This window comes from Propithecus coquereli, unplaced genomic scaffold (assembly GCF_000956105.1).
Source record: "Propithecus coquereli isolate 6110/MARCELLA unplaced genomic scaffold, Pcoq_1.0 Scaffold4, whole genome shotgun sequence".
Lineage (NCBI taxonomy): Eukaryota > Metazoa > Chordata > Mammalia > Primates > Indriidae > Propithecus > Propithecus coquereli.
In genome coordinates this window covers 10056255-10071081 of record NW_012149729.1, presented here as the reverse complement: position 1 = coordinate 10071081, position 14827 = coordinate 10056255, and the positions used below count along the sequence as shown (strand labels likewise).

At 35.4% G+C, this 14827-nt stretch overlaps 1 protein-coding gene across 1 annotated transcript in view; it reads left to right on the top strand.

Moving 5' to 3' along the window:
- Positions 1–14827, top strand: part of MDFIC (MyoD family inhibitor domain containing) — an 84282-nt gene that overhangs the window by 12469 nt on the left and 56986 nt on the right. The window contains 1 exon segment of the mRNA XM_012652740.1: positions 6768–6890. Coding sequence (XP_012508194.1) covers positions 6768–6890 — 123 coding nt within the window.

Below are 14827 nucleotides of genomic sequence, written 5' to 3'. Positions count from 1 at the left end.
GTTTTGTAAAGATTTCTGCCAAGTACCATTATTTATATTAGTCTTTCATGAAGTAAGCACAAATGAAATATGGATAACAATTAGGAAATGTATTTGATGATTGGTTTGTGAATTTATACACACCTCTGCCGAGTTTGGCAGAATATTTGAGGTGGCTTATAAGAGTACATTTTAAAAAAAGATTAAAACAGAATAATGGAAGATGTAGGTAGCCTAGAAAGTCCAAGCCTGAGGGAAAATCAGAAGGTATAGGTATAGACTGTAGGATCAAACCTAGTTATTCAATTTTGTCTATAACTTTGAGATGATAAGAAAACTTTTTTTAGTATGATTTTTATTGTCCATAGGGAAAAAAATAACATCTAAGTTCTCAGAAGAAGGAATACTTTTCCTTTTATTCAGTCTGGAAACAGATTTACTGTGTGGTTTTTCATATAGGGTTTACTGAATGGATACTGCTCTTAACAGCCTCCCTATGATACATTTATAGAGTGTTTTTAAAAAGTGCTTATTGTAATAGCACTTAATATAATAATAATAATAATAATAGCCAGTGTGAATGAGCCCTTATTTTATATCAGACACTGTGCTTTCCTGGCATGACTCCATTTATTTCCACATCCACCTCATGAGGTACATAGGTACTATTGTTATTTGCATTTTAAAGATGAAGAAACTGACAAAAGATTAACTTGCCCAGGATCCACATCATTAGTGGTGGACTTAGGCACCCTGATTTCGTTCGTTTATTTAATAAATTAACTAAGAGACAGGATCTTGCTTTGTCCTCAGCCTCCAGAGTAGCTGGGACTACAGGCACACACCACTATACCTGGTTAGTTTTTTTTTATTTTTTGTAGAGAAGCAATCTTCTGGCCTCAAGTGATAGCACCCTGTTTTCAGATCCTGTGTCCTTAACCACTTCTCTAGTGCAGGGTACAGTTTAGGGATTAGCGTTTCTGTCCCAGAGACGCTAATGCGAATCTTTGTATTCATCAGGAAGGTTTCAACTATCTGGGCATTTAAATGGCAATATTATTCCTATTTTTTTTTTTTTTGAAAACTGTGGCATGCACAGAACTTTATATGTTTTAAAGTTCAATTAAACATATATCTGTGGTAACTTTGACAAGCTCGTTTCATCCTGAAGCAATATTCCTAGGTTCTTCTGTTCGTATTATTTGTTGAAAGCATTCAGCTATTGAGCTAATATTATTGCTTGATTACAAACTGATGGAAAAATATGCCTCTTCAGTAGCTTGAACAGTTGTCTTATAGAAAAGGTTAAGCTTACTATTTCTACCTACCAAGAGCAGAACTAGAACTAGTATAGATGACCGGACAGCAGATTTATGTTCAAAATAAAGAATAACTTACTAATACGCCAAACTGACCAAGAATAAAGTGTGTTCCCTTATGAGGTACCATTCCTTGAAATTTCGAATGGCTGAATATTGCAATAGAACTTCATACACTGGGTTGGATATGAAGTTAGTTGAGCTGCAAGATCTTTTCCATCTCTGCATTTTATCATTCTGTTTCCAGCTGAATATCTACCTCTGAGACTTACTGTTTTCTCATCAGTAAAACTAAGCTAATGTGCTTTCTTCCCTCTTATTACATCATTGATGGTTCTACGGATCAAGTAAATATTATATATTAAAGTCTTTTGAAAACTGCTAATTCTGTAATTGCAAAAATTCATTAATTCTTTCAACAAAAGAAAGCATTTTTATTTTTTTTTTTGTTTTTCTAAATCTTATTTAACAACCACATGCCAGCCAAGTGGCTGTTATATGGCATATATAATATTTTACATAAATTGTTTTACAATTTATTTTTAATGCTCTTAGATTTTTCTCTCTTGCTAACCACTGTTCTATTATTTTATTCCTCAACTGTTTGACATAAGTAAAACTATCAAAGTTTTAAATTTGGATAATGCCAACTAGGTAAAATATTATAGAATTTTAAATTAAGAGAAAATACTATTTACCCAAATATTTCCTATTCTCCTTCAACACAAATAATCAAGATTGCAGAGGATTGCTTCCATCATTTATGCCCTTCTTTAGAAACAGGAAAAAATAAAAAGTATTGATCCCGTAAGATAAATAGTCATTTCTGAGTAGGACATATTATATTTAAATTGATCATTTGGAACTCTTATTTTTTTCCTTTGACTTATTCTTTTACTTAATTCATGCTTGTCACTGTCTTTGAGAATTAACTCAAATCCAATGCCCTACTCAAATTAACTCAATTCCAATGCCTTAGAAAAATCCAAGTCTTTTCTGTGATTTCCTCTACTCCATTCTAAACACTCTTCAGCCTGTATATGAGATTTTGGCTCTATTGTTTAACCTTTGTGCGGAGTCAGATTTACACAATTGTAGAGCTGGAAAGGCCTCTGCAATCATCCAGCTCAATGCTCTAATTTCCCAATGAAAAGGATGAAGAGGATGAGGCCGGTTCCGGTCACACAGCTGGTCAGCTTTTGAGCCAGAACTATGACCCAGAGCAGTTTTCATTACCTTCTGTTTTGTAGTTGCTTGATTGATTCATGTGTGTGTATTTGGTCTCCCCAGTGAGAAGGATTTGTTGTCACGGACCTAGCCTTTTTTCCTTATCCAAAGATTCTTCCTCACTTCTGTGTCCAGAGGAGCACACTGGAATACTTGGAAGCTAGCCTTTTGGGAACAATTGCCATTGGTGTGCAGCTATCCTTTGGTCTAGTACTATTTTTAAAGTGTCTTCAATTTTTATTTTAATATCTAAGACATGTTTCTTTCATCCCATCTATTAGTAGAATTGATTAGCATTATATATAATTCAGGTTTTGTATTCTCATAGTTGTCCTGACATGGAGACAGAACTAAATACTTCTATATTAATTAGATGATTAGATAAAATTTTATTTTATGATTCCTTAGAATACTGTGACAAGGCAATGAATGGCAAGATTTGTATCTTAATATTTTATATGCTCTTCTAAGTCTTTTTCTAAGTAGTTCTGCAGTACAGGACAAAAGCTTACTTAGAACAGTGCCCCTCAAACCTGGCCATGTATCATGATGACATCCCCACCCCACCCCACACACCTGAAATTGAGACCTCTGAGGTTTATATTTCAAAAGCTCTGCAGTGGTTCTTACTCAGAGCCAAAGTAGAGAACCATTGGCTTAGAAGGACAGCATTGTCAAAATGATGAAGGGCCCCTTTTAAGATAAAATTGCTGTGTTGGGGAGGGGTGCCTGTTGGGAGTGTAGATGGAAATCTTGTTGAAAGGTATAGTCTGATTTCATACATCAGTGAAATCACCTGATTGCCTGTCTTACAGGCCTACATAGTTGTTGAATTGCAATTGCTAACCTCCATACATCCGAAATGGAATTGATTAAACCAGGGCTGTCCTCTGCCTCCCCATTCAGAAGTGACACAGCAAACCTACATCAATAACAGAAATCTATTATTAGAAACTGCCATTTTGTCGTTATAATGAATAGTAGCTGACCCAACCAGTTGAAAGTTGTAGTAAGGTTGGTTCTGTGTTTGGGTAGCATGGTGCCTGTCTTAGAATTGTCTATCAGTTAAATCTTGCTTTCTGTTCAGTGCATTTCTTCAGTGTTGTGTTATATGTAACTGCTCACCATTTATGAGGCTGTCATATGGGTATTCCATTAAAATGAGTATTAAGGACATATTAATAAAATAATATGCATATAGTAGAAAGTCATAGAACAGTCAAGTGGTCACAGAAGTTTTGTTTTACCAGTGGAGAACCAGCAAAAGTCAATTTAAATTTTTTACTTTGACCCATTTCTGAGCCTTGCTTTGGGCTGAGTGCTGTGGATCATAGCAAAAGCCTGAGACCACCTTTTGAGCCAAGACATTTAGTTTTCAAACAAGGCAAAGTTGGATACACTGATGATTGTGATTTTATTGTAATTGCATATTATTTATCCTTTCTTGAATATAGTGAAACAGAGAATCATAGTTTTTTTTTTTTTGATCTGAGAAAGACACTGGGAATCAACTCTATTCTAGAATTTCACAGATAAGGAAAATTTTATAAAAAAGTATGATAAACTGTCCATTAATAAAAATGTAGAGCAGGAAGAACTTCATTTTCCTCCTAGAGTGGGTCACATGATTGTATGTCTACATGTATATGGACCACATGGCATTTTTATGTATTCAATGAAGAGTTGAAAGGGTCTGTGTTTAGCACTCGAATATTGGACATGATTCAAATATGAGTCAAGTGTGTCTGGAGACTTTATTCAAACCTATTTTCTTTTAGTCAGCAATACTTCATAATGCCTTGGTTTTATGAATTAATTTTAATGGAATTATACTTGAACAGTTCAAAATTATATAATTAATTTCATTCAGCTTCAATTAAAGTTGCTAATTGAATCCAGCCTACTAGCATGACACCTGGCGGCAGTAAGCTACATAACAGTAGCAGCAAGTATGTAGGACTCTGCTGATGAGCCGGTTCATGTGTACTAGTGAGTTTGTATAAAAATCTCTTTTATTGATAATCTCAGAAAGGCCTTGAGTTGACTGTAGCAGTGGAAAGATTTCTGGAGTTGTTTAAAAAAGTAAAGGTTTTAATTGAAACTAACACAGCTCATGAAGATTACATTTACTCTAGGATAATGCTGAGTAAATGTTACATAAATCTAGAACATATTGGTTTAGCGTGCTTTTAATTTATATTTTACTGCTATTTGAATATGGTTTTGCTTTCTAAAAATGCTTAGAATTTATGCCCTATCTTTTTTTTCAGACATCTTAGCCTCTAGACTTAGTCCTAAGTGGGTGTCCATCTATTTTCATGTGTTGAAATGTGTTTCATGGCAGAACTTTTCAATTGTTGTGAAATCCCCCTGGGACATGAGAAATTTTTGCATGTGCAGAAATTTTTTCCTTCCACTGGAAATGTTAACACAGTTGACTAACAACTTCTGTTTGAATCTCTTTCCTTTCTTTGCTTCCATGGCTTGACATCATCCAGATTCTCTTATTTCCCTAACTCCTTCCTAATTGTACAGACTCTTCTTGGTGCTCTTAATATATTCACTGTTTTGGTGAGCTCATTAATTTGCATGACTTCAGCAATTAAGTTTAGAAAGATGGCTGTTTCTGGCTATAACTTTTTTTTCTGACTTGCAAATTCAAATGTCCAGTACCGAACTCATCCATGAAGACCTGGGTTGCATCTTATAACTCATTGTATCCTCATCACCTAGCACAATGCCTAAGTATCTACTGTGTACAAATTTATATTTTAAAAAAGAATAAATTATTGTCCTGATATCTGGATTTTCCCAATCAAATCCAGACCAAGATTGGTCATCTCTAGCCCCATCTTCCTTGATTATCTGTATAAGCCTCTTGTTAGTTTCTCACATTTACATCCTTTTCTGTTTGTTTTCCAGTTAAATAAACTCTCACCGACTTCTATGTGGACTTTGCTAAGTCTTTCTTTTACTTTCTTTTACTCTATTCTCCCTCTTAGATGTATCCATATTCTAGCAATTCTAAGGATGTAAGTGCTGTGGAATCATCTGATTGCTGCCTCTTCTCCCCCAGTTGAAATAGAATCTTTAGTGGTGGGATCCAGGAATCTGTTTCTGTTAAAGCTTCCAAGTGAATTAAAATGCAGCCAGGATTGAGAACCACTGATGTGCACAGGTTTATTAATCTTCCTAATGCATGGCTCTGATTAGGCATTTCATAAAGTTTCAATGGCTACTTTGACTTACTTTTCTTGCTTTTGAATTAGATCCAGATTTCTCACCTTTGCATTCAAATACTCACACTATGTCTGTAATCAAACTTTTATAGTCTTAGCTCCCAATGTTCCCCTTCCAGTACTTCACAGTCCAAAGAGTTGGAACCTTTGCCCAAGTGTCTGCTTTTGGAGTTTGTTCATGCTGTTCTTCCACCTTTCTCCCATCTGTACTTTTTGAAATCCTACTGATCTTTTAAAGACCATCTAACATGCATCGTTTTCTATAGTGCCTTTCTTGATCTCTGAATTCTAATGAGTATTTTTTCTTCCTTTGAACCTCTTTAGTTCTCTGGACCTCTCATAGCATGTATTTTATCTCATGTTATAGTTTGCTTTTTGTTTGACTTATGTTCCCCAAAAGACTTTACATTTTCTTACACATTGTCTTTTTCCCTGAGAACCTGTAAACCCACATATGAATCTCTCATCCTAAACACCCTTCTCTGAGGATGCATTACACAGTCCTTGACTTTTTCCTAAGTTTCTATAGAATGAACTCTGTCCTTGCTTTCTCTACCTCCTCCTACTCAGTCACTCCTCATTCAACTCCAGTCTAACTTTTATCTTCATCATTCATCAGAATCTCTTCTCCTTTGATGCTTCCGTGGCTGCCCCCACCCTGCATGCATGGACTCATTCACTTTCATCCTTGATGTAACCTTTCCACATTTCTCTATCATGGCAGATCACTTGCTGTGTTAGAATTATTTGTTTACTATAATCTCCACAGATTATTTTTACTATGAAGACCTCTGTTTTTTTAATACTAACAGATTGTGGATGCTCAATAAATATCTGTTACTGAGCCAGTAACATAGGCAATAGTCAATCAATGTATACCTCTCCCATTTCCTTAAATTATGGAAGCCTTAGAAGTATTTAGAAAAATCTATAAACTAAAAAAAGAGAGAAAAGTATGTAACATTCAATGATAATAAATGCATATATTTTTTTTTTTATTCAGGAAAATGTGATAAAGACAATACTGAGAAAGATACAACCCAAGCTACCAATAGCCACTTCACACATGGAGAGACACAAGACCAGTCCATTTGGGGAAATCCTCTGGATGGTGAACTCATCAGAAGTAAGTATTTTTAGGAAAAATTAGAGCGATTTGGGGATATGACGATGATAATATGTTCTTGGTTAATTGTCCCATATTGTTCTGCTGCAAATCTGTAAATGAACAGCTTATCAACAGTGTTTTTGTTAGTCTTTTAAATTATAGAGCTAAAACTAGGATATAAATAATGCTGTCAACTTTCATCCTTTCATTAGAAAGGAGGAATTGACCCATAAATTTTGGATGCTTCTCAGAGATATTTAGTCAAAAATCACTTCCTTTTTGAGCAGCGACTAAGTGGAAGTCAAACTACTCTAGTATATGTGGATTATTAAACTGAAAAGAGAAAGATGGAACTAAAAAATAAATGCTCTTGTGGTCTCTGTTCCCCTAGCCAAACGGTAACAAATTTTTTATAATTAATATTTTATTTACTATTACTATTTACTGTTTTTTTTAAATTTTTTCAATCCTCTCCTTCTTGAAATTGCTGTGTAGAATATATACAAAAGCTTTGGGATGTGTGTGTGTGTGTGTGTGTGTGTGTGTATTTTACTCTGGGAATGCGCTGAAACACCATATTTTTTGGGTGCTGTTCATAATGCTAATTCTATGTCACGTTCTGTTCTTGACCTTCTGGAGCTTATATTGTGGTTTCTAAATTCCCCCCAGGTGGATTCAAAATGAATTTGCCACATAATGAATTATTCTCTGTAGTAAACATGTAGGAGTAAAGATCACTGCTATGCCACACCTGGAAGAGCACAGGAGAACATTTTTTGAAATTCTCATTCATGGTAAATAAATTACTATGTCCCATCTCAGTTTTTCAGAGGAGACAGAAGAGAAGAATTTATTTCTGGAAATCAAGTGTTGTTTTATTTTAATTTTAAAAATTCAATTCTTTAGTTCAGATGACTTCATAACGTAGAACCATTCTTCGGTTACATATTACATTTATTTTGAAACTTGGAAGGATGAGACCAACTTAGCAGGGAACAAACAATAACGATAAAAATTCTATTGAAGGAAATTTTCAGTATTCAAACAAAAGCTCTAAAAATGAGTATCTTTTAGTTTTAATTTTAGAACAATTTTGGTTTTTATACACTTTTGTCTTGGAGAAGAGAGTAGGAAGGAAGGAAATGAGACTCAGAAATTAGTGAGGAGCAAAATTTATCTTTCTTTCCCAAAAGAATCAAATAAACATTTTTTCAAGTAAGGATTTATCCCCCAAATGTGTATCGTTTGCCTTTTATCTAAATATTGACTCTGCTGTTGTGAAACTTATGGTTTTGTGAGATACTGGCACATTTTGTCTGTGATTTCCTAGCAAGTAGAGTTAGTAAGTGTTAGAAGAGGTAGGTCTTAGGGATAATTTTACCTTCACCTGTTGGGAAGTAAGATTGGTTTCTCACTTTATTTTGTAGTAACAGAATGTTAAGTGTGTGTGTTTCATTTAATCGATTTATTTCCCTAATCTTCTTTTCCAAGGCCCACACTAGGAAAATGTGAATAAGATCTTTTAGGACAAAAACAAAAAAAATACAAACCCTGTTGAGTAAGGATATGGAGAGTCATGTTAATGTATTAAATGTGTTTGTGTTATACCTTAAAGTTCATTGTAGTCACAGATTTCCTACCATTTAAAAGGATAGGTTTAAAATGAATTTCTCGATTGCCTATACTGGTTAAGTGGACATTGATCAAAAATATTATAAACCGCATAACAGAATTTCTTTATTGAGATAATGATGTACTCTGTGCCATGAAACACTGGAACATTCGGGAACAACTGTCTGGTTTCCTACTAATACACATTGAAGGAATGCAGAGATAGAGAGATTTACAGCCCCCTTGGAGAGGACTGCTGGGAAAACTGACAGATGAATGGATATACAAAGGATAATGGCCAAAGACAATAGTGCCACTCCTGCCCGGAACAAGCTGGCAAGTGTTTCCAAATATTTGTGGGTGACATCTGACTGAATTCTGATTATTAATTCAAAACTCTGTTTTTGTTATTTTCACAGTCACACTTTTTTAGACAAAGGCTACTTTGTTGGATCAACAGAAAAAAAATTGATATCTGGATTTGCAAAAATGGAACATTTTATATCATCTTTAAAACTGACTCAATTCTGGATAGCGTTTGAAAGTTTTGTATTGTGGTAGATTCTGCTATTCCAACTCCCTGATAAAACTCTGCATAGCTGCCTGACTTTCCTTCTTTGGCTTTTCCCACAGGGTCCTTGGCCATCTCTGCATAATTTAATGTCTGTGTCTCTTAACTCCCAGGTTAGGGAGATGTGTGTTTTCCTTTTGCTCCAGCATCTAGCGCATTTCTGGGGCCCAGTAAATCTTTGGTAATAACAAGGGGCCCTGGAAAGGGAGACTCCAGCTCAGAGCTCCATGGGAGAGGAGAGGCACATCTGTGGTGAGTCAGGACTGGGCTGGCTCCCATTCCAGGAGTCCTGTGTGGCTCCCTGAGCACCGTGGAAGAGGCGGACAGCTGGCTCCCACGGAATTGATGTTAGTGTTCCCACTGTAGTGCGAGGTTGGCTGGATGGACGGATCATCAGAAAAATGAGACCGGCTGGGGTGTGGGAACGTTTTCAAATACACAGCCCACTCTTTTTCCAAGCTTCCATGGCACAGCTCAGCAGCTTAAGCAAGAAGTGAAGGAGAGGAACTCTGTTGAATGTGACTGCTTTTTCTTTCTGCGTTCCTGAGAGTGATTAGCAAGGGCTGGCAGCTCATGTCTTCGTTGTCCCAGATGGGCTGCTGCCTTCTTTGTCAGACATTTAGGGCTTAATTTATAGGGGACCGTTAGCTGTCAGTGTAATGAGGCTGTTTTTACTTTTCTTTGCTGAGAATAACTGAGCCCTGGAAAGTCAAGGGAGTGGCTGCTTTGGAAATTGTATTCTAATTAAAGGGTGTATTCTCAGGCCTCATAAACGAGATCCAAGCTGAGAATAATTTCCAAATTATTCTGTGAACTTTAACCCTGACCTCAGTGGACCACCCGCTTGTGGCTCACCCTTGGTTCATGCTCCACACAGAAGTTCTAGAAAACATTGCAGGTGGCAGGTCTGGGGTACTGCAGTCTTTCAGGGTGTGGGTTTCAAATTGGTCACCCTTGAGTTGCTAACGTATTAGAGAGAATCCTTTCTGGAAGAAATAAATAAAGAGAAGAAATCCATATGGAATGAAACATTTCGAATAAAATAGGCCACAGGCAATCTGGTCAGGGAATGTGTATTGTGGTTCTCTTTCTTATGAAATTTAAATTTAAAAAGATAATTCTAGCCACTTAACTTTGTTTAAAAAATATTCTAAATCAAATTAGTAAAGAATTAAAAGCACAATGGAGGTTTTGTGAGGAAATTTTATAATTAGAAAGTTTCTTTTTTTATGACTTTTTTAATCCTTTTTACAGTTCAAAAGACTTCCATATTCTGAGAAAATATTTTGGTGTATAATTATTTTCTGGAATGGGGCTTAAATTTTGGAGTTTATAAGAGTATCTTTTTTATACGAGCACCAGCCAAAACTTCGCCTTTTCCCTTCAGATTAGCATATATGGTACAGTATATAATTTGGATCTATGCCTTGCTTTTACGATCACTATTCTTCTGACTTAGTAAAATAAATGTTGCAGTAAAGTGACACCCTCAATTAATATTAATGTTTCTATTTAACCCATAATATGCATAAACTGATAACAGGCAATAGGCAACATTTCAAGTTTTAATTAGACTAGAAAAGGAATAGAAGTAACATTTTGATCTCAGTCTTTGGGGGGATTTCTAAGGTAGGAAAGAGTGTGTGTGTGTGTGTGTGTATGTGTGTGTGTGTGTGTGTGTGTGTGTGTGTTCCTGTGCTTACACTCAGGCATGTGTAATATTTTTCTTTAATTTAGGTCAAATTCTACTATTCTAATTATTTCCTATAGAGAGCCTACGTTTTTCTTTGTTCCTCTTTATAAAGTGCCTCAGGTCTCTATCTCACGTTTTTCTAGTTCTTTCTGAAAATTCTTATTACTTAACTTTATCCTTGGACATTGCTTTTACATAAATGTCTTCTAATTCTAAATGTCATTACTTAACTCCAGAAATTTTCCTTAGCTTCTCTTCTGAAATAAATTTCCCATTAAATTAAACTATTTTGTTCAGCTAATTCTCTCCTTTGTGATTTTATAGAATTCCCATGGTCTGAAGCAAAGTTAGAATGCTCTACTTAAATGGTAATCCCCATTCTATTTAACCCATTTATTCATTTCAAAGAGTTTTTAGCTCTCATAATAGTAAGCACTTAATTGGCAGTAGAATGCTACCCCTTCTCTAAGTCACAATTGCTCACCCTTAGGAGCTCCTGTATCATGCCTTTTCACTCACCTGCTACTTGAAACCTTCCTCTTGGTATCATCTGCATCTCCTCTCAACATCAACAGGCTCTGTTATTAGGAACTCTATTATTTCTTTTCCTAGCCTTGGCCAGCTTACTGCTGATCACCCCTTAATGAACACCATTTCGTCACTTAAGGGAATGCCTACTTTATCATAAAGCACTGAAAGGAAAGCAGATATTCAGGTACACTATTTATATACTTAAAACATTTTTTACTTTGATGATAAAGAAAGAGCATCCAGAGGTTTGTATCTTTCACTACTTAGCTCTCTTGTTTGAATACACTTTTCAGTAAATATTAATTTGCTTTTATTCAGAATCCACTTTACATAAAAAAGGCCATAAACAAGGCCCAGATAACTAGTTAAGATTGGTAGATATAGCTTTCTTTCGTGTTATGTTTCTTAGATAATCTAATATTTTTTCCCTAGTATTTCATGCTCATTCATTTTTGGGAGCCCATATTGGGAACAAGTCATTATGACTTTTGCCTTGCTTCATGTTTTTTCCTCCTCCACTTGGCTCTCAGAAAAATTCTCTATGTTTCAATGTGTTGACCAGATGGTTAGGTGGCTGCAGTTTACATGTTTTGATTATTGTTTCAGAAAGGAATCTTTTGCCATCAGTTATTCCAAAATAAACTAATGGTTTGGTTTCAAGGTTGGGTGGATAATCTTAAGTCATTTTTGATGGGCTACTGTATTTACTTATTGGTCCATGGCAGCCATTGGGCTGTGTTCTGGCATGGAGATCAAGTTCTAGACACACTTCTTGCTCAGGGTGCATTAGTCCATCCTCATCTGGGTTTTGCCCAGAACCTGGGGAGAACCATTGCCCATCTTTTATTATGAATATGTTCAGGGGCTGGGAGGTCAGTGGAAACTGACTGCCGGGGTTCAGACCCTGGCTGCATCATTACTACTGGTGTTGGGCCCGTTACCTAACCTCTATGTGAGCTCTAATTTCTCATCTTTAAAAAGGAGGGGCTAACGCTATGTACCCCACTGTGTTATCTTTGGAATATACAAGAAAATGCATATTGTATGTTTCATTAGCACAGAACTGAGTAAACACTCAATGACTTTGTCAGTTTTCATTATTATTATCCTTGATCTCAAGTATCAGTTTTAAGGCGTTTTGTTTCTTTGTTTTTTTTAATTTTCTTTCTTTGTTTTAATTTCATCATAGCTCTGTTGGGTACATAGACCAAGTCTTTATTAGACCCTTGACATTGCCCACAAAAATAAACAGCACATTGGTTGCTACGTGGTTTATGCTTAATAAATGCTTGGTGACTTAAGTGTATTGAATTAATGACAGGAGGAAAGAGATGCTTTAGCCATGTTGTTTTTATTATTTCAGACTCTAAGGTCCTGTGATGAAGATCCTAAATCACTGCATTTTTCCGTTTATTTCTTTTAACTCCCTTCTTACTCCTAAGCCTCACATCGTCTATTCATGCCAAGTTCCAAGTATATATAGATGACACTAATGATACTAAAGCAATTAAGTTTTAAATTCGACTACTCTTCACTGATAAGGCTACTCTGTAGAGTGTTCACTGTTCTTATGGCAGTGCTCTGGAAAACATTCATTTTCTGTGGAGGTGGATAGGAATGACATTTTATTTACAGCCTGTTTTTGGTCGCCTATTTCTTATATTTCTTGCTTACGTATAAGTAAAAATTTGGAGACCATGTTAGTTCCCGCCCTTCCTTTTTTGTCCCTCTGTCCTTTGCTCATTCCCTGCTTTCCCTCCTTCCTTGCTTCTCTCTCTCTTGCATCTTTCCTTCTTCTCTTTCTCCTTCCTGTCCTTTTTCCCTCTTTCCTTCTTCTTTCTCACATCTTTCTCTGACTTTCCAACAGATGCGTGTAATCCTGCCGCCTACATAGATGTTGGTCATCTGTTTAGAGGCGTATATAATGAAGTTTGTTACCGATTAGAGATTGTTACTGGGAATGAATCCTTCTAATATTTACCTCTGCTTGTCTGGATTTGTAGATTTGAATTTGCTCATGGATTTTAATGGGCTGTGAAATGACAAGTTGTATACAAACTAACTTGCAGAATGTAAAAAAGAAAGAGACTGTTTTGCAGCTTATGGAAATAGATGTTTTAATGTATACCTCTTTGTCTTTCCCCCGAAGTTATTTTTGTTTGTCTTTTGCTAGATGCTTTCCACAATGCCTGGAGATTTGTTTTTTGTGAAGATTCTATGAGAATATTTTTAAAGTGCTTTGTATACTGTAAAGCACAATGTCTGGTATTATTATTGTTTTTATTATTAATACTTTTTAGTATTTAGTAATTAATATTTAGTATTACTACTACTATTAATACTACTAGTAGTAATATTTAGTATTTAGTAATTAATATTACTAATATTATTATTCTAATTTATTACTTTATCCTTCACTCTTTTTATATTCCATGGCATTTGATTTTTAATCTATATCCTACTTCTTTTGGTCAAAGGTTTTCATTTCCTTCCTGATATTCCTAAATTCTTTTGGTAAGACATATGGGGTTAAGAGAATGACAGGTGCTGGGAATGAGGCCAAGGTTTCAGTTTGGACAAATGATAGTTGTGATGAAATGACAATGGGACAAAGGATATTGTCCAAAGAAAGTTTGAAGTGATGATTGTAAGAAGGGTGGGGAAGGAAGTAAAGACATGATTATAAATAAGAAAAAAAAAAGTGGAGTTAATAGTTCATAAAGGTTTCTATTGTTTAAGAAACAAAACAAAACAGAATAGGTGTAGATGTAGTAACTGAATAGGAAATGTGGAAAGAGAAGATGGATTATGAGAATGGAAAATGTGAATTTAAGGTTTCTGAAGTGAAACAGTCTTAGATGATATGAAGGCCAAGGTCGTGAGGCTGGGTGACTGAGGTAGTTTCTACCAAACCCAGAGTGCTGGATTTGAAAGAGGCTTTGGAGGCTGCATACAAATTGCCATATTTAACAGTTGAGGAAGCAGAGACCCAGATGTTTGTTCCAATAACAAACATCTTCTATCCAATAAGAGGCAAAGCTAGGGTTTTATTTATGTTTATTAGTGTCATTCTCTCAAATTTCTCATCAAACCTTAATGGTTCAGGAGAAATAACCAGTGGTTATCTCTGGTTCTTTGCTGCTTTGTCCTAAGGTCAATCACCTCTTGTGGAGGAATGGAATAGTAGCTTGATATTCTCTAAGATGAGGCCCCTGAAATGAATGAAAAATAATGCAGATTGTTTGGAACCAGTTTTCATTATTGTAAGACTCTAAAGGATCTTCTCTATCTAGTTTGGTAGATGCACAAAATTGGGATTAAAAAAATACATGTCAGTGTTTATATATATATATGTGTGTGTGTGTGTGTGTGTGAAGGATAGATTGATATCAAATAATATCAAATTATACTGTGTGTGTTTATATTTTTCTTAATGCAAGGCATACATCTATCTCTTCACAATAGTTACCTCTAGGGACTTAGATGAAATTGAATGGGAACATATAGGTGAAGAGGACTTTCACTTAATATTCTGTATTCTCTCTTCTG